Raw genomic sequence first — 21,146 nt, 5'->3', positions numbered from 1 at the left:
AACAGTATTTAAAATGGTCTGGGATTTTTTAAGGCTTTGCCTGGCTCTGGAAAGCTATGGGAATGGGTACTCTGGGATGAAGACTCCACTCACGGGGCACCACAGCTGAAAGAGCCCCATCAGTGGTTGCTATCAGCCTAACTTCAAATGGGAAGGCACCTGGAAAAGGGTCTCCAATGAAGATCTTAATGTACTGGCTGGTACATGTGGGAAAAGACAGTCCTTTGAGTACCCAGGTTGAAAGCTTAATTTGCGCTTGGGTGAGCACCAGAACGCCAAATTGTGCTCAGAAACAACTGGCATTTAGGGAAGCTGTTTCCAAACTGGTATGAGATGTCTCCTAGTTCCAGTCTTAGGTAGCAGCCAAGCAGCTAAATAAAGTTTTTGAGATGTCTTCAAAGGCAGCTGTATATAGTGCATATTGCAGTAATCTAGTCTGGGAGTGACCAGAGCATGAGTACCTGTGACCAGACTATCTTTATTCAGGGGCAGGTGCAGCTAGTGCATTAGCTGTAGCTGATGAATGGTGCTACGTACCACAGAGGAGGTTTGGGCCTGTAATGACAAAGCTGGATCGGTCAGGACCAAAGAGTGCTTATCAATGGGACCTTCTCAAACTGGGGAGAGGTAACGAGTGGGGTACCGCAGGGCTCAGTCCTGGGCCCAGTGCTCTTCAACATTTGTATTAATGACTTGGAGGAGGAGGTGCAGGGGATACTGATCAAATTTGCAGATGACACAAAATTGGGTGGGATAGCTAATACTTTGGAAGACAGAAACAAAATTCAAAGTGATCATGATAGACTGGAGCGCTGGGCAGAAAACAACAGAATGACATTGAATAGGGATAAATGCCAAGTTCTGCACCTAGGAAAAAGAAACCAAATGCACACTTACAAGATGGGGGATATGTGGCTCAACAACACTACAAGTGATAAAGATCTTGGAATTGTGGTCGATCACAAGCTGAATATGAGCCAACCATGTGATGTGTCTGCAAAAAAGGCAAATGCTATTTTGGGCTGCATTAATAGAAGCATAGCTTCCAAATCCCAGGAAGTACTAGTTCCCCTCTACTCAGCACTGGTTAGGCCTCATCTGGAGTACTGTGTCCAGTTCTGGGCACCACACTTTAAGAAGGATGCAGACAAACTGGAGAGGGTTCAGAGGAGGGCAACAAAGATGATCAGGGGACTGGAAACAAAGCCCTATGAAGAGAGACTGAAAGAACTGGGCATGTTTAGCCTTGAGAAGAGAAGACTGAGGGGAGATATGATAGTACTCTTCAAGTACTTGAAAGGTTGTCACAGAGAGGAAGGCCAGGATCTCTTCTTGATCATCCCAGAGTGCAGGACACGGAATAATGGGCTCAAGTTACAGGAAGCCAGATTCCAGCTGAACTTCAGGAAAAACGTCCTGACTGTAAGAGCAATACGACAATGGAACCAATTCCCTAGGGAGGTGGTGGGCTCTCCCACACTGGAGGCATTCAAGACGAGGCTGGACAGCCATCTGTCAGGGATGCTCTGACTTGGATTCCTGCATTGGGCAGGGGGTTGGACTCGATGGCCTTGTAGGCCCCTTCCAACCCTACTATTCTATGATTCTATCTATGATTCTATGAGGACCCTGGCCCGAAGTCAGTGAGCCAGTTCACTTGACATGGTCGGCCCATCGTGGGTTATTTAATTCATGATGAGCTGTGGTGTGTGCTGTGGCCATTTTGACTGCTCAGCCCCTGATCGGACAGATTGGGGGTTGTGCGCGCTGTGTTGTCCAAACCTGGTCATCGTAGGTTATTCAAGGGTTAAATAACCCTTGCTTAACCCACGATTTGCAGTAGGATAAAGTAGGTAGATGAAATGGGGTAAGGAAGAAGGTTAGGAAGGAGAGTAGAGGGAGAGGCTAGGGATGTACGAAAGTCACTTACCTTTCCACGGATTATGTTGATGATGGGGGGGGAGGCATTCTGTCCCTCCCCCCGGAATCCTCGACGGGGGGGGGAGGCGATCTGTTCCTCCTCCCCCCGGAATCCTCCATGGCCGGCTGTGCTCCGCGGCAGCTCTGCGGAGCAGCTGGCCAGGCCCAGTCCAGAGTCATCCGCAGCCCGATTTCCAGCTGTGGAGGGCTCTGGGAAAACAAACAAACAAACAAACAAACAAACCGGGTACACAAATGGCGGTGGCTATGGCCGCTGCCATTTGCGTTCCTTATTTTTGGCCGTCTTAGTCTACGTAAGCAATGAATATGGACTTGAGCACGTTCCGGGAGAGAGCACAGGACAGGAAGGCCTGGCATGCTATGGTCCATGGGGTCATGAAGAGTCGGACACGACTGAACGACTGAACAACAACAACAGTCTACGTAAATATTTATGTAGGCTAAAACCGCGAATCAAAAAGGGATGCAAATAGCGCCCGCTATGCTATTTACATTCCCCTTTATTTTCGCTGTCATAGTCTACGTAAATATGTACATAGACTAAGACGGCCAAAAATAAGGAACGCAAATGGCGGTGGCTGTAGCCGCCGCCATTTGCTTATGCGGTTTTTGTTTTTTTTACCCAGCCATGATAGGCTATGTAAATCTTTACATAGCCTATCACGTCTTGTAAAAAAAAATTAAAATGACAAGACTGCAAATGGCGGCGGTGGCAGCCGGTCGGAAGACCAGCTGCCGCCGCCGCCAAAGCCACCGCTGGAGCCGCCGCTGCCCGGAACATCCGCCCCAGGTAAGTCTCGTCCCGGGGGTATCCGCGAGGGGGCAGGGTGGCAGGCCGTTCCGTGATGGATTTCAGGGGGCCGAATGCACTGGCATTCGGGCTCACCGAGATCCGTGGCGGAATTCTCTGACATCCCTAGGAGAGGCTGGGACAGAGGGAGAGACAAGTTTGTGGATGGGAAAGATGGAACAAGGACTGGACAGTATAGAGGAGGCAGAGGGAGCCTGGAAAAAGAAATGCGAAGAGGAGACAATGGAGTGGAATGATGGCTGTCTTTCATTCTCTCTATACAGTTTCTGGGGCTGTCTCTCTATGGTGGGGACATGTGAATTTCCACTCACCCAGGTAGCTTTGAGGGTCCACTGGGCAAGACGGCCCTCCCCCCCCCAGCCACTCACACCTTCAACTAGCTCTCCCTCTCTCCTTTTTAAAATTTACCTGGTGGTGGTGATGGTGGGTGCGGTGGCAGCTTCTCTCCCTCCTAGCCTGGCAGGCCCTGCACTGGCAAAAGAAAGTACTGGGGCAGGCCCCATGGTGCACTATTTTGGAATAACTGTTTTTTTAACTTGGGTTTTGAGTAGCAGCAATCTGAACCAATCAGGCACTGTCTTTGGGGTGAACAAGGCCAATGAGGGCACAGGAGTGGCAAAGGGACAGTCTTTATGTCGCACCTGTGCCCTCATTGGCCATGGCCCCTAAAGATTATTTTAAAATGGCATGCAACAGTACAGGCTTGCCTGGCCAGCTGCCATGGCAATTCCTTTTGCAACCAGCCAGGTGAACCTGCAGCCGGGGTCAGACTAGGAGCAAGGAGAAGGAGCCAGCACTGCAATTTCAGGGGATCATTTGGGGACATGCAGAACCTTGGGGCCCTGGAGCTACACCCTGAGGCCTGGCCCTGGCCACACCATGGCCTCCACCTCCCATCACACATATAGATATGTACAGAGGAAGAGAAAAACAGAGCAGGCTATGAAGCTGCACACTCTGTTAGCACCACCTCTTCATGTGCCACAGTGCAAGGCAGACCCACAAATATCAAGAGGATGCATTATTTCCCCCTCCCACACACACAAGCACATTACTTCAAATCTCCAGATGACCCACACATAACCAGGATCTTACAGACAGTTGTGGTATGAGAAGGACCTCCTGCCCAGATTATTTTTGGGAGGGCAATAAAACACGTTTTTCTTCCTTTTCCCTCAACTCATCTCCCTCTGTCCCTTCACCCCCTTCTCTCCCCCCCTCAACTTCTTTCTCTCTTTCTTTTTCCTTTCCAGAGGAAAATCACCCCCTCCTCCATGCACTTAGGCTTAGAGAAAAAGCGTCCATTGACACCAATGGACCCCCGCCCCACAAGTTTAATTTCAATGTGGTTGGTGATTTTTAGGGGGGATCACAGTACTCTTTCCTCCCCAGCTGTGCTGCCCTGAAAATCACCTCCTCCATGGCAATTAAGCATAGGAAAAAAAAACTTCAATTGGCAACAATGCATGTTTTTCTTTTCCTAAGCTTCATTGCCATTCACAGGGCAGGGGATTCTGTGTGTGTGTGTGTTGCAGCACATGGGGAGGGGATGCCCCTAGTCATCAGCATACCAATGGCATATCACTCCAAATCTCCAAATGACTTGTGTGGAACAAGATGGTGCCTTGAGGCATAGTCCCATCTTCTGGAATCAACCTCCAGGGAGACCAAAACCACCATAGTACAGTACCTCCAACCATCAACATGGACAACCTTTTCTAAAGGATAGCCTAGTCAATGGTATCAAAAGTTGCTGAGAAATCCAGGTAACCTAGCAAGGTTGTTCTTTTCCCTGCATAGGGCATCCATCAGGTTGACCAAGGAAGTTTCTGTGCTAAAACTAGGTCTGAAACCACCAGAGTGAAAAAAATTGGTTTCATCCAAGGGTGCCTAGAGTTGTGCAGCAACCACCCACTCAAGCTTACAAAGAGGACATTTGCATCTGGCTCATAGCTGTTAAAACCTTTGGGTATGAGTAATGATTCTTTAGGGGCAGCTTCAAGACCAGCCCTTTCAAGGCAGTCAGGACATAAAAATTCAAATACAACCAATTGTGAGCAACTAAGACCACACACACACACACAAAGAAAGGAAAATGATAACCATTTGCAATATGGTATTCCAAAATGTTCTAAAACTTCTGTGATGTGTTTATTTGATTTTTTTTTAAATGAGGATTATTATTGTTATTTTTATTGTTGATGTTGGCTGTTGTAGATTGTTAGCTGCTTTGAGCTTCTCTGTTGGAGGAGGAAGCTAGGCTAAAAATGTTAGTATAAATAAAAAATAAAACAGTTCTTAATTTTATATTTCTCATTTTTAACATGGATATTCTATGTAGGGTTATTCATAACAATATGGTCTCATGGTTTAACAAATGTGGAATATTTTTAGTCTTCCAGGTATCTAGCATTGCAATATTCTGGCTGCTAGAATAATGTGGAACAGAAGAGTCTCTTCAAACTCAAAGACCTTACCTTTTAAAAGTCAATCAAATACTTCAGGGTTTAATGACAAATTAACTTGTAATATAGTATTGACTATGTATATGATCTGCATCTAGTATTTCTTTATTTTAGTGTATGTTCACCAAGACTGGATAAAAACTCTTTTAATACCACACTTCCAGCACTGATCCATATCATTCTGACAAATTTTAGAAAGCTTATTGGGTGTTAAATGCTTGTAACAGTTCTCTCTCAATACTGAGGGCTACAATATAATTCTAATTCATGCCATTGGTAACCCAGTTTGTAAGCACCCCCAACCCCTGCTCTTTGAAATGTATCTCCAGATGTAACAAAATCTAGTATATCTGTGATAGTGAATGTCTGGATTTAGTAATTATAACAGATTAAAATAATGAGCACATTTGAATTTCTAAATCATAAGCGATTATATTTTCTTTGGCACTGATGCACACACATTTCTAAATGGGAATATTTTTTAGCTATTGGCAGACATCCCTCCTTATCTGTTTATCGCATATACTCTGCATGAATTCTTTTTATTTTGTCCTGTGTCAGTGTTGGGAACTGGTAGAAAACCAGTACTGCCGCTACTTCTCCTGTCATATTCTATATAATATTGGACTGAGAAGTGTAACCCAACAAGTATTCCTACTATATGTGATTTCAGATCCCTTGCATCCTTCTCACCTTCTGTAGCTGTCGTCAGTGTAATTATCTGCAATGCCCACTTCTTCTCCTTCTTTTTAGCATGATGCCGCCCACCTTGGCCTTTGGGCTTTTGTTTAAAAAGCTGCCATTAAAGTTAAGAGGGTTGTGCAAATGGCCCAGGTGGCTGGCTGCACTGATGTAGCTATAAAAGAAAACCTGTGTGATGCAATATTAAATCACACCTTTATGCTTCCCTCCTTTTTTTGGTCAGACTACAAAGCCACAACAGAACAATCGCAAAAGCAGAACGGGGGCAGCTGGCAGCTTCCCCACTGGTCTGAACATGGTAGAACTTGGAATCAAACCTCGTTATAAATTCTGATAAACTGTGCTCATGCAGATGCTGGATTTTTCATTGTAATATGAATGATTCACTTAGGACAAGTGATTTATGATCCATTCCTTGGATTGCTCAGAAAGAAGGCTACGAGATACTCTGTGAACTTTTGCCATTCACATAACTCAGCATCTCACTAGCTATTATCTAACAGGAAATCTAGCATGTATTTCTGGAGGGCAGATCACTGTATTATGTCGTCGCTAGTAAGTTCTCATACAAGAAAGGATGCTCAGCCTGGCCATTCATTCTTGAGTTGTATAATAGTGTTCAAGGCAGAGTAGTTGAATGCTTCATACTTAAATGTTTACTTTAGAAGATAAAGGGTGCTTCCAGACAGAGGGCTCCGAGTGCTACCAATCAAAATACGTTGTGCAGTGATTCCATCTTTTCCTCTGTAACAGATTTTTTGGGGAAAGAAAAAAGACGGACGGAACAGTGGGAAAACATGGGAGGGCTATAAGTGGAAGATGGCATTGTCCGGACCTCTGTAAAATTCCATGAATGAGGCAGGGTGATTGCACCATAAAGCTGGTATTTTTACCTCTTTGCATACGTTTTGCCATGGCTTCCTTTCGACCCATATATCAACCTGCATTTTAGCTTAAAAAAGCAAACATGTTGCTAACAAATGTCACAGTTTAAATTCTTTTTCCTCAGCAAACCACATCTGAGTGCCAGACTCCCTCTCCCCATTACCATGGGTTTTCCATCTCTTTTTGCTTCAGACATTCTAACTAAAGAGGCGTTCAATGAGAATCTAAAGAAAATTAAGCCATTACCAACATGAGATTAAATTAATCCTTAGGTTGTGAACTCTGCTGCCTGTTTCAGACTGAAAAACCTAGCTGGCGAGATGTGTAAAGAAATGCCATACACCATAAATCTCCTTAAAGGATATAGGAAATTGCCCACGAAAGATTAATCCGTGTGCTTACTTGTACACATGTGACTAAAAATATTCAACCTACAAAACAAGAACTGACAATATGCTACTTCAGTATCTTTAGTATGCAAGTTCACAGCCCTAGTACTTTGACATTCTAGATTTGACAGTTCTAACCAGGGCAGATGTGGAAGGCTGTTTTATTTGCTAATCTCCAACCCCCTGGATTACTCCATATAAGCTGTAAATTTTATAATCATCTGCGTGATGATGGTTTTCCTTATAAGGCAGTTTCTGAGCTCAGTAAGTGTGTTCAGTCAAATGCAGTTACAGAGCCCTGTTCAGGTCTTTGCACAGAACGTGCAAAGATCTATGATGTAGCTGGGGGCTTGGGGACTTTTCGGGGCAGGTTGTATATGCTCATCCACATTTCCTGCACAGTTTAGCCCTACTTGTGTTGAGAATGTCTGCACAGGGCTTATGTCTTTCTCAGTAAGTGGATTCAGTATGTGCAAATAAAACAACTTCATGTGTTCCCATTAGTTTCACACGTGAACTAATCTATGTGTGCACTATTGGCTAAAAATGTTACTGTAGAAAACGTGTGCATGGCAGAGCAAATATTATTTCACTGCATGTACAAAGACTAACAATCTTTTCAGCCTTATCTTCATTACATAATGAAACGTTTTTTAAGACGCAATCCCTGCCCTGAAGGAACTCTTAACAGGGATTCGCATGGTTTCAACTATGTTTTGGGGGTGGGGGGGATGCCATTACAACTGAACTGGTATATGTAGATAATAGACCTTTCTTGAGTGCTTGCTTACATATGGGCCAGAAACTGCTACTGTCTTTACAGTGGTAAAACCTTAAGTAACTGGGACTAGCTGGGAGGTTTCTTATACCCATCCCTATGAATGCTCAGTCTCTACTTAAGGCATCTCTTCAGAGGAAACTACAAACTTTTTTCAGGAGGACACAGAGCAGTAGGAGGAAATTAACATGAGCACTGAGCTTAAGGGAAATGTTCTGTGGAACCCATAATTGTGAGCATTTGAAGCCTTGATTTTTTTTAATTCATTCTTTAGTTTTTTTTCAAATGACATACAAATCTGCAGTTAAATCAAACAATGTTTATAATTGCAAGGGAATGTGAAATTAATTTTCAGTTTGAAGGCTGACTTACCAGTCCATCAATTACCAATGCCAAGCAGTTCCACCAGGAAGGAAGAAGCTTTAAAGTCTTCTGTTGAAAGGCTGCACATTATAGATTTATAGCCGGAATAGTGCGGGATGGAAGGGAGTGTTTTAGTAGGGGCATGTTGAGGAGAGTGTGATAAGATGAAAAATGTGAGTTGCAAGTAGGCTAGTGAAGGAAATGTTTAGAAGGGTAAGTCTAATTCTTTTGCAAATGCCCAGAATACATGCTGAGGGGAGCTCTCCCTTGATGGAGCTTATGGTGTTCTTGGACAGATGAGGAGCACTTTTCTTTAACTATTATCTCTCTTTCTCTTTCTCCCCTCTCCAGCTATTGTAATGGTCTTGAATAGCATGAGCGTCAGCTGGAGTGCCCGCATCCAGATTTTCCTAACCTTTTGCAAGCTCATAGCAATTTTGATAATTATAGTCCCTGGAGTTATGCAGCTAATTAAAGGTATGAACTGAAAAGTAAATGCTATTTTAAGTGCTTTTATCTCCCCCTTCCCACCCTTGCCTCTACCAAATAGTGCTTATGCCAGCAAAATCTCTTAATTAGTCTCTGCTTGTTCAACTTAAGCTCCATACTGTCATGTAAATAACTGGAAGCAGAACTATGCTGAGAGGAATAGTTATATTTACAGCAGCATGCTGATGAGGGATCCATAATTTTTAAACGAAGGACCAATGAGTTGCTCTTCTCAGCAAAAATGTGTAAACACCTTGGAAGGGTACTTAAAACCACTTGAGATGCCAGAATAGTTGGGCATTCGGGATGTGCATCACATGTGGATGAAGTTCAAAGGTCAGTCTCGATGCAGTGAGAATAACTGGCACATATTATCCCCTGTTCCATTTCAATAGGGCTTCCCTTCAGATTTTGCATGAATATTAATATCTCATTAAATAGATGCGAACCATAATCAGTATCCCCTGTGTTTGCGTGGATTAACATCTCATATTACTATTTTTCTTTGCCATTGTCCCAACACTCTTCCTTCATTCTGTAAGTGTTTTCCTTCACTATAGTTCAGTTCAGATGTATGAGAATGCTCTGTGACAAGTCTTTGGCTTGCAAAATTCCGCTCCCCTTGCCTCCTCCTTTGTGTGTGAGGGGTGAAAATGTTAAGCTTTCTTTTGCAGTTTTGGAACAAGCCACAGTTCCAAATTACATCCAAATATAGGAACTTTGGGTTGTTCAAGCCACATTGAGATAACAGATCAGGATCTGAAACCACATTATGACTAACTTTGTTCAAATCAGTTTCCCATATTCAGAAGTAATGGAAAACCGTAGTTTGTTCCGAATCTCAAATGGAAGCTTAAGCAAGATGTTTTCATTGAAAAAGCAGCCTGGCCCATACAGTAAAACAGGCAAACCCTAAGGCGGCACAATTTTGTGGGAGGTTGATGGTTGATATGCATTTATCTAGAGTAAAGTAACCACAGCACTTTCTGTAATATCTGCAAAGCTTGATACTGCATCCTCTGAGATATCCAAGATGAGTGCCAAGTTGCCTGTGATGTCACAAGAGTTGGGTTGTAACTTTTGGATAGCATATTGCAATCATCTGAAGTGGCAATATGTCACGGACCACCTTTGTTAAACTGGCATACATGTAAAGCACCATTCATATACATTCCTGTAGTTCTACCCTATTTTCCAGTTAACCTCTTATATGTGGTGAAGTATCCACTCGAGTTCATACACCTATCATTGCTATGTCACACTGCCATTCCTTACTCCATGCCCAGTCTGAACTGTGGGCTGCATTAATATTACAGAGGTGCAGTTTCCCTGATTAAACAAGATGCAAGTCAGTAAAAATTTTGGCTTATGTTATTACTTGAGTAAAACTCACATTGGTTTCTGCAATAAGAAATAGAAATGGAAATGTCAGAATTTGGCTACTGATATTTGCAAAAATAACAGAATTAGTAGTCAAAAGCCAAAGATGTGATCATCACTGAACTTCATTGCCTCCCACTAAAATATATTTTACACCTTTGTAAATTGAATGTATATATTTATGAAGTGAAAAGTAGGAAAACTGCTTTCTTGACATATGCATGCACACATGCCCACAGGTAATGAATTATTTTGTCAATATATTTTCCCGCCAGCTTTTCTTAAAATTAGCAGAACTCCTTTGAAAAAAATCTTCATTGCAATTAGGTCTGGGATATAAATATTCCAAACTGTTGGTGACAAACATGGGACAAACATATCCTATTATTTTGTGGGTGTAACCACCCCCTGGGCACCATTTCCAATAATTTTACCCTTATGTGTTCTGATGGGTCCGATGTTTGCTTAAATGTAATGTGATTCCAGTACTGAATATCATATGAAACATCTGCAAGATTTTAGCCATTAGCTTCTGTTAGAAAAAGAATACTGTTCCTTAGAAAAATATTAGGAGTGCTAGGGCACAATCCTATCATGATAGACGTCACCCTCCAAACTCAGAGGCTGATGCCTATCCAATGTAGGTCAGGCGGTGCATGGAGGGGATCCTCTCCTCAGCGCTCTGCCTACCCTGCATTCTTGGCTAGACATGCAATTTTAAGTGTCTAATTGGGGCTGTGGAGAGGGGGCGGGAATGGGCATGGAGACCCCATATGAAGCAACATAAAGGGGCTTCCACGGTCTCCTCCCCTCCCCGCTCCTGGGAACACCCCCTTTTCGCCCTGTTCGTGCTCCATTTTATGAGCATGGAGAAGCAACTACCCCAGTTCTCCCTGTGCAGGCTATGAGGGGGAGAGGAAGGGGGTGGGGAGCGCAGTTTCCTGGATCTGAACTTGGAGCACTGTCTACAAGCTCAGAGCCAATAAACTGAAATCGTATGGCCCTCCAGGCAGTGTCTAGTGGCCATAGGATTGCTCTCCCCATTAATTGCATAGTACCTACAGAACAAAAATAGACGGGAGAAGTAGGATAGCATAGGATCTGAATTATTATGACCCTTATTTACTGCATATACCATGTTTTATTCCATATTTCAGTATTTGTTACTACTTTATTATCACATGGTGTGTGACAGCAAATCTGCAACATTTAAAACAAATTTACAATAGCTGTATTGACGTCAATGAAGGTAGCCAATCAGAATGGGGGGAGGGAAGCATATACATCAATCATATTCCCCTTTCATCTGTTTATTTACCTGCCTTGCATATCTCCTTTATCAAATATATGAGGGACTGATTAACAAGCTCAAATTGGAAGGTTTTTTTGAATGGATTTAGCTCATACATGTTTATTTTGGTAATCCTCACCCTTAATAATTAATATGGCTTTAAAAAAAACTATTTTCAGGAGAAACTCAGCACTTTAAAGATGCATTTGTGGGGAATGCAGCCAGTGTCAAGGGATTGCCTCTTGCTTTTTATTCGGGAATGTATGCCTACTCAGGATGGTAAGTTGTGTGGTAGGCTGGATTTATTGAAATGGTGTTTGATAATTAAGTTTAGCAATCCTATTCCCCATATCCAATGGCTGGAGGGGTTTAGGATGGGTTGCAAGTAGGGATGTCAGAGAAATCCACAATAGAACTAAATGAGTTCAGATTTTCATGAATCTGACCTGCACATTCCGCAGCAGGCCAATCTTTCCCCTGTTGGGTGGAGCTGCAGACCTGTGAACAGTTTTTCTAACTTTCCTGAATTTTGCACAAATTTCATCTTAGAAAAATATGCAAAATGTGCATTTCCCCAATAGGCTAAAGTGTTAAAATGTGTATTTTGGAGAAATTTATGCATTTTTGCACATGCAAATTTACATGAATGCACATTTGCACAAATTCGGAAACAAAAAAAAATCCGATTCTGTCGATGGGTGGATGATGGAATGGAAAATCCCTGACAATCTGCAAAACACAAATGGAACAGATTTTACACAACCCATACATCCCTAGGTGCAATGCCCCTCTGCTCATGGAGAGGACCTCTGCAGGTTTTTTTTTTTTTTTGCGGGAGGGGATCTGCCCCAGTATGCCTGCAGAAAACTCTCTAGGTGTAAATTTTTTACTGGTGGTAGGCCCCCAAGCAGGGCATCCTGGGGATGTGGTCTGGTAGATCCAAAGCCCCAAAGAAGCCCCAGACCCAAAGTAGGTCTGCTGGATCCAGTCCCAAAGAAGGCTCCATCTTGGAGCTGGCATATGTAATTTTGTCCCCATTGAAACCAATGGTGGTGGTGGTGGTAGTTAAAAAAGAACCAACAAAACTGCCCCCTACCTGGTGCAAGCTGACAGGGCTTTGAAAGAGGTAGATCATTTGCCATTTATTTCACTCCTTCCCCCTTTAGGATTGCTCTGCCCACCAGCATGTAGGTCCAAGATCAAATGTCCTCCTTGTTTAAATTGGAGTGCAAGAAGAGTGAGAGAGGGGTTGAAATTATGATACATATGTAAGTGCTCCATGCTAGAGCACATGCTTTGCATGCAGAAGGTTTGAAACTCAATCCCTGACAACTCTTGGTAGGACTGGGAAAGACTCCTGTCCAAAACCTTAGAGAGCTGCTGCCATTCAAAGCTGACAATAGATGGATGGACCATTGGTTTGTCTTGGTATAAGGCAGCTTCCTGTGACCTCTCCCGTTGGGACCCCTTTATAATATTCTGATCATTGTTTATATGCTCTAAGTTGTGCTCAGAGCCTAACAATGCTGCACCATGTTATTGTGAAGAGAAAGTAAGACTTGTTTTTTATGCTGGGAAATGCTCAATCAATCATATGATTTAAAACTTTGCCTTCATAGGTTTTACCTCAATTTCGTTACTGAAGAAGTGGAGAACCCTGAAAGGCATGTACCAACCTTTCTTAACTTTTAAAAAATAATCTTGAAATTCCCCCTGCCCTCTCCTCCCTCCAGCCAATCAAATATCTGTGACCCAGCGTCTTCCACTGCACCTGAAGACAGCAGACTAGCCTTCGGGGTGCAGGGCAGGCTGCATGGCACAGTGACACAGCTCTCTCCTCCAACACCTTTCTGCCTCCCCCCAGCATCTTCTGCTGGAGGCTACTGCCTCACCCTGCCTAATGGTACGGCCAGCCCTGCTATGATCTATTTCAAATCATCTTGCATGCTGGTCAGGTTGTTTTTCCCCATAGACCTAATATCAATTTGAATGTGCTGCTGCTTGAAATCTTGCTACTTTTTGTCTTGAATTGACCTGAGTAGGCGTATAACTTGCCTGTACAGAAAAGGCAGAAAAGAAAGTAGGTCTCTAGGGCTCTGATTCTTCCCTTCAGCATATGGGTAATTCTCATGGGATCATTGGGGGAGAATCTCCACTCATGCTTTTTCACGTTTCTAAAAGGTTTCTGCTCCCTTCGGTGCACATGACGTTCACATGGTTTCATTTCTGAGCTGCAATTTTCCTTTGACCTGTTGCCATATTCATTTCCCTGAAATACTGTAATATACAACCAGATTTCCATTCATGTGGTCCAATGTTTCACTTTGGGTACTGTATATGGGTGTGATGTACTCCTTATATGGTTGATTTTCTATTTCCCTACTGGCCAATCACAGCTCTTAACACCTCCATGTGATCTTCAGGCTGCTTCTAGCATCAGTAGCTCACTTCCCAGCATGTTCCTCCGAAGTTCTCTCTCCTCTCCAGCTAATATCTTTATTCTCTTCGGATCTTCGAAGAATTGGAGAGTGTTGAGGGACGATCGCACTGTATGGGGAGGTCGTTATGTTGAGGTCATTAGAACAAAGAGAGGGAGGGAGGGGAATTGTGAGAACAAGGAAGAAGAGACTTCTCCTCTGCTGCGAACTGCTTTAATGTGGTAAAGATTTTCCAATTGAACAGTATGAATCAAGGTTACGCTTTCGGGGAAGAACTGAAATGGGAAAATGGAGTGAGTGTGAGTTATCATGTTTTAATATGATTAGATTAACAGTGATACTCTACTGGCTTCGTTGTGATAACACGCTAGGTGTAGATTGCCCCTCAGTCGACGTCATTGACTTATCCCTGAGGAAGGAGCATGCAGTGAATGCAGATGTTGTGACAGAATTTAACTGTTTAAATATTGATTCAAAATGCTAATTATACCTTGTGTATAGATCAGCTCAATCATAGTGTCATCAAACCACACTACAGCCTAACTTAAACAGGACAAGGCCTTTTTTTTGGGGGGGTGATGTAAATGTCCCATGTAGCTCATTTAAGAGGCTCCACATCAGCCAGGCCATTCATGTGCAGTGTTAGCATGCTGTGGAAGAAAAATGATGATGTGGGTTATCCTACCGCTAGACACCAGATGTAGTGAAGGAACAATCAGTGGGTATCCTGCCTACATCATCAAGTGTGGAGAAACCCCATACGTTTTCCCGCCGCTGTTTCCTGTCTAAAACTTTGAGGCTATGGTTTATGGAACTTCCTGCCACAATTTTAAATTAAGTTCCCAAATAGACCTCATAGCTAGGGATTAGGTAATGCTACCTCAATTATAAAGCCTTTATTCATAAAACTGTTGCTACCGCTAAGCCCTCTATATCTTACATACTTCAGTAGCCAGGTAACTAAGGCATAGACATGGAATTGACACCTCCACTAGAGGCAAGATAATCAAAACTAAGTGTTTATTAAGAGCATTATTTACATAAGGTAATAAGGTGCCGCTTTTCAAATAATATGCTGTGATCGCTTAACTGTACTTAGGCTAAATATACTCGGTTAGTGTATTTGTTAGAAGATCCTACTAAGAGGATCTTCTAAGAGGATCTTCTTTGTTAGAAGAGGATCTTCTTTGTTAGAAGATCCTACTAAGAGGATCTTCCCTGCTAATCAGTTCATGGTGGCTTTTCCCGCAGATAGGATTTCCCTAAACTTTCTCTCAGCTAATCCTTCACAACCAGGAATGGATAATGTACATAAGTCTTCTTCTGCCTCCAGCTCTTCCTGTTGCCTCTGGCTTCTGGGATGATTCTGTTTCAGGGACTACTTGCTGAAGTTCCCTCTGGTCAGACGTCTGGTAATGCCTTCTGGAGCCAGGCTCTGCTGCCTGCTTGAAGCTTTACTACAACCTCACAACATGGCCACAAGCTCCAGATTTCTCATTCGGGTACCCTCAGACTGGGGTTTCTCCTTCCTCAGCAATAAGCATTCTCCCTTCAGCCAACAACCATTAGCACTCCTCTCCTGTCACCAACGAACTTATAACTGACCTTTTAAAATCTCCTGGACATAAGTTCCATAAATTCCTTATGGAACCTAACTGCCAATTACTTTTGTTGACCCACTTGACTATCCAAACAAAGGTAGCTTCTCCCCCTAGACATTTTCATTTTTTTCCAGTAGGTGGAAGTCATGGGGCCTTTTTGACCTTGATCTGTCATTGTATTACATTTCATTTCATGTATTATATTTCTACCGCTCCATAGCCAAAGCGCTCTGGGCAGTTCACAAAAATTAAAAACTATTAAAATATATTACACAAATTACAAAAAAACATTTACAAAAAACATAGACAGATAACACACAAATGGACAACGTATATCTAAAAATGATTTTTAAACTCTCAGCCAAAGACAGTCCAGACGTAATTAAAACTCATTATATACTGCCAAATGCTTGGGAGAAGAGGACAGCTTTTACCTGGTGCTGAAAAGATGACCATGTTGGTGCCAGGTGGGTCTCATCAGGGAGGTCATTCCAGTATTGGGGGGCCACCACTGAGAAAGCCCACTCTCTTGTTGCCACCCTCCAAGCCACCAATCCAAGGAGGAGGGCCTTGGATGCTGAGCGCAGTGTATGAGTTGGTTCATTAGAAGGAGACATTGTCAAACTGAACTTGAAGCCTCCCTTCTATAGCAATCATAGCTAAGGCAGTCATGACTATTTTAGGACCCATATACAATAACAAAGCTAGGCTTTTGGCCTACTCAGTTACATTACAACATCTCTCAGGGTTTACTCAAATAATACATACGAACCATAAACACAGGTGAAAATACAGTGTTTCTTCACACATCTGTGGCCTAGAAGGAGGTATTGCTGGTGTGTAATACTACACATAAATGGCTTTGTCTGTGGTAAGTGCCTTTTAAATGAGATGGCAGCTGTAAGGAACACTCACATAGGATTTTCTACATGGCCTTGTTATGTTTAAATCATGCTGAGCAGATCCATCTAATGGTATTAGAGGTGACCCTGTAATGCCAGTGTAGTATAATAGGGATGCTATGGCCTTCCAGGTGGCATAGGTAGACTATAGGATTGTGCTGCTCATGTGGTCAATTTACATTATGTACATTTACATGGATATGCAATTCAAATTGGGCCTAAGTTATTTATTTATTTATTTATTTATTTAATTAATTAATTTCTTGAATGCCCATAAGGCCGGTCACCTGATAGTAACATATCTAGCATTTATCCAGCTGTCTCAGTCTAGATGGATACGTGCAGCTGTCTAGAATTATATTGTTTCTGTATAATTTTCTTTCCTCACAGTGGTTTTAATATAAATTCCATGGCTTTCTTTATATTTCTTTATATGCTGTTGATACCATGTACTTTTTGCCTAAACTCTATCACTGCCCTTGAAACCAGCTGCTCAGCGTTTGATCATGGGACTCGCCGGGAACAGACATTCTGGCATGTGGTTCCAAGACCCACCTGGGGCTAGTCTGGCTTGTTGCCTGTTCCTCATGATTCTTCTTCCTACCACATCCCTCCCTTCCATGACTGAATCCACATTTCTAGGTTCAGAGTTTCCCCTCTTTTTTCTTCACCTCGCTGTCTTGTATGCCCAGATATATCCACTGTTTCGTACCACCCAGACAGAGCTCCTAACTTCGTAACACACCAACTCCTGCACTCTGACCACATCCACTTCAATGGGATTGCCAATCCACACTGGGAGCTTGGCTGCTTGTCGTAAGGGGTGTGGGAGGGGATTCCCACTTCATGTCCATTGCCACATTTGTGGGGCTGTGGATGTTGGTGGCTTACCCTCTTTGACATAGAAGGCAACCGTGGAGTAATGAGACTGTTAAGGCTGTGGACTTTAAACTCCGTGGTTTGCTTTCAGATGGACAAAGTGGAAGCCTAGGGCATTGTGCAGAGGTTTTCTAGCGTTATAAGCCAGGCGCAACCTGAAATGTAGCTTGTGTCCCGCTCTTGCTTTGACTTCCCACTTCTGTTGCCTCTATCTGTGTTCATTATTTTCCTCACGTTAGTCAGAGACTAGGAGAGACATTGCTTTACAGCCCTCAATTCCAAATTATATTTTAAAACTGCAGTTTGCACCATGTGGGGCTCAGGGGTTGCTAATAATGGTTCAGTCAGCTGCCCCCCCCCCCACATTACCTTTTGTAGCCTTTGTTCACTTGTGAACAAAAGTCACTCGTGGGTTTTGAAACTGAGGTGATCACTCCATTATATATATGTGACCAGAAGCTTGCAGAACAGGTGTTAGCCTGTGCCCAATGTGAGTTTCCAAGGGACTGTGACCAATCAGGAAGTGATGCTCCTTGTGTTCCCTTCCCTCTGAAACAGACCCGCTTTGATTCCTTTTGATCTTCTTTTTCTGCTATTATTCTAAATCTATTCATTGTCCCCCTCTGGGGGGCCAGCCTGCTACTGAAAACTGAGTTATTCCTGTTGTGCATAGGCCTCCAAAGAATGCCTCGCTATTTCCCTAATGCCTCCCTACTGCTTATTTGGTGAACCATAACTCCATCTTCTCTTGCTATATCATTGGTATTAGGAACAGTCTTCAGGTCCAGTGTTAGGGAGCAGTGTACCAAATAATCAGGTTGTCTCTCTGTAAATATTGGTGGTAAAATAAAGCTTGCATTGTTCATCCTTAATCTAGGTCAGTGAGCCAATTTCCCCACTGTAGTCTAGCACAATGCATAATCTACTGTGTGCACATCACACTTCTGCAAAAGATCCTGGCAGTACTTTGGATATACAAGTATAGATGCAAGTTCGTATACACATTTGAGTGAAGATATGGGGAGCAGTTCCAGTAGCAGGCACTTGGTTAAGCCCCATAAATAAATATGCCCATGGTCTATTTGTGTGAGCAGTGTGATGTCTGAAATATAGATTCATGGAACATCACAGTTACTTCCATGATCAGAAAAATGGCAAGATGCAGGCTTTTTTTTTTTTAATCACAGAAGTAACTGGTGTGATCTTATGTGATTATGATTTTCCTGTAATTGAAACATCAAAAAAGAAATGGAAAATCTTTAAAAATACAACATCTGCACCAGAGCGCTCGCTCTCTCTCTCTCTCTCTCTCTCTCTCTCTCTCTCTCTCTCACTCCTCCTCCTCCTCCACCTTCTTCTAATGAAAAAGTAGTCCAGCCAAAGTTTGGTAAAAGCTTAGCTGCCTTTATGTATGGTTGTCTCTCGCTTGTTGAAAAGTCATGAAAGTACTACAATATAATCTGTTGAATGCTATTGAGTGACAAATAAAGCAGAAGCTGTTGTGTTTAATTCTGCATCTGGGGATTCATTCTCTCTATAAAGTTAGAATACAGAAAAAAAATCCTCAAGATTATTTAATAACCATTAGAATATAATCAAACTACTACAGTTGCTATCTGCAATGCAAACAGAGGCTTTTGCAGTGGCAGTAAATCAGAAGCGCTGGTTTCATTATAGAGCCCTGAAACAGAACCAGTTAAATCAGACAGTGGATATTGTGTTAATCCAGTTTCTATTTGCACTAATGGGGAGATGTAGTCTAAGAGATTCTTTCAGCAATCCTGCATCCTACTAGTTAGGGATTTTTTCTAGTGACAGAGAAGAATGAAGTGGTTGCCCAACCCAAGCAGCAGAAAGGCACTGAATGATATAACAGCTTTGCTCCAACACCATTAAGTTCAAAGGTAGTCTTTTTATTATAGGGTTCATTCATTTTTGGATGAGGCCCCAATTGTTGAAGAACAGGAGAGATACAACTTGATAATTTGAACAGGCGGTTTTTGAGGCTCACAGGCAGTATTAGCATCAGGCATGTTGCTGTATAGCAATCTTGTTTGCTTTGCTGTAGGTGCTCTGTTTAAATCTTCTGCTGAAGTTCATATTGTACAGGGTTGCTGCAGATTTTCTTTGTACAGTGAAATGTCAGATTGAGAATTGTTTCTCTTGCTATGAACAGGACCAGGCTTGTAATTCTTCCAGATGCATAATTTGTAATATTTTGTAAAGAGCTATAGATGCAAATTACTGCCTGCAACAAGGATGTGTATAATGATTCCTTCTGTCTTGTGCCTTGCCAAAGTAAATGTTTGCTTCAAAATCAGTCACAGTTGTATGTGTCCAGGTGCATTTCACCATGTAGAATAACTGGCAGCTGGTATTCCTATAATCAGTTCATCCTCAAACAGTGATAATTAACCTTCTGCAACATGTAGGGTGACAGTGTGCCTGAAAAGAATTATGTGGCAAGCACAGATATTTACACCTTGAAATAGTAAATCTCTCTGGCATAGGGATATGTTGATTCAGTAGATTTGGCATAGTGCTATGTGAATCATTTAAAGTATGATTTTTATAGCCTTTTTTAGACTATGTTCTTTTTTCCTTATGTGACTTGCAACAACCCTATGAGAAAATGAGCATGTTCATTCCCTTTTTTAACAGTAGAGAAATAGGGCTAACAGCGAGCTGCAAAAGGCCAACTTTTGAATCCATGACTGGGCAAGGTTTAATGCAGGCCTCCTATAGCACAGCATGCACGTCCATAAGCAGCATTGAATCTATCACAGTACTCATAGTGTTGCATTAGGAAATCCCTTTTAAACAGTCCTATTAGGCAAAGACATCATGTTGTCTCCCCCCCTTCAATATATACTTTAGATCAGGGGTGGGCAACTTGGGCAGGCGGATGTCCAGGGGCCATTTTGGCCCCCCTAGATCCAATGGTCCATGCTCCACGGGGCTGTAAAGGAGAAGAAAATATTGGCTACTTTGAATTCACAAACTGAACCCAGGCACATTTGAGGTTTAATAAATGACCAAATTTAGATTTCCAGATCTTTATGAAAACCATGCAAAATATGCCACTTTGATACATCAGCATTTGTTAATTGTTTATTTATCATGTGACTTAAGTTAACTAATCAATGATTTATCAGAAGAAATATAAGATAATGGGAATGAATGAATGAAGAATATATAATCAAATAATTTAATGAAGAGAATGAAGAACAAGCTATCCAACCATAACGAAGTATACAAACTGCCAGTTTAAATAATGAAATAAACAGTGAAAGCACCCACCCTGCACACATTTTAAAAGCAGTTTTTGAAGATCTAGATAAATTTAATTGTGATATGAGACTATAAATATGGAAATCTCAACAAAGTGCTCCAAATATTTAGTATTGGGGATTAGCCTCTAATGCTGTTGACATAAAAAGATGAAGACATAAATAAAAAAAATGCTAGGACCCTAAGGCAAAGAATACTAGGTATTCTTTGATACCTAGTAGCTAAAAAACCTCTAGTAACATGTTCTCCAAAATTCCTTTGAAGTCATAAAGCATTGCTGGCATTTGTGCTAAAATGTATATAGAGTAATTCCTTGTTTAGACATGAAAATGGGCCTTTTGAAAGTTTGCAAATGTTCTTTTTCTGTTTGTTAAATAAGTTTGAGGCCATCTAGGCAATTTATCATTGTTTAAAAAGTTACACTGTGCAAAGAATGTATTATTGAGATGTATAGTGTTTGTAAGCCTACTCTCAGATTGATAAATCATGTCTAGTGCCTGTTGGAATACAGGGAATGAATTGCTTTGCTATGACCTTGAGG

The 21,146-nt window shown here is 42.2% G+C and overlaps 1 protein-coding gene across 1 annotated transcript in view; it reads left to right on the top strand.

Moving 5' to 3' along the window:
* SLC7A11 (solute carrier family 7 member 11) overlaps positions 1-21,146 on the top strand; it is an 85,161-nt gene that overhangs the window by 14,548 nt on the left and 49,467 nt on the right. Inside the window, exons 4-6 of the mRNA XM_084856069.1 lie at positions 8,686-8,811; positions 11,674-11,773; positions 13,114-13,158. Of these exons, the coding sequence (XP_084712195.1) occupies positions 8,686-8,811; positions 11,674-11,773; positions 13,114-13,158 (271 nt within the window). The remainder of the gene's footprint in view (positions 1-8,685; positions 8,812-11,673; positions 11,774-13,113; positions 13,159-21,146) is intronic.

The sequence above is a fragment of the Heloderma suspectum genome, chromosome 5, assembly GCF_057233095.1.
Source record: "Heloderma suspectum isolate Gila_16-S chromosome 5, 16-S_ref, whole genome shotgun sequence".
NCBI lineage: Eukaryota > Metazoa > Chordata > Lepidosauria > Squamata > Helodermatidae > Heloderma > Heloderma suspectum.
Note: the sequence above shows the minus strand (reverse complement) of the source record. Positions and strands in the feature narration are given on the sequence as shown.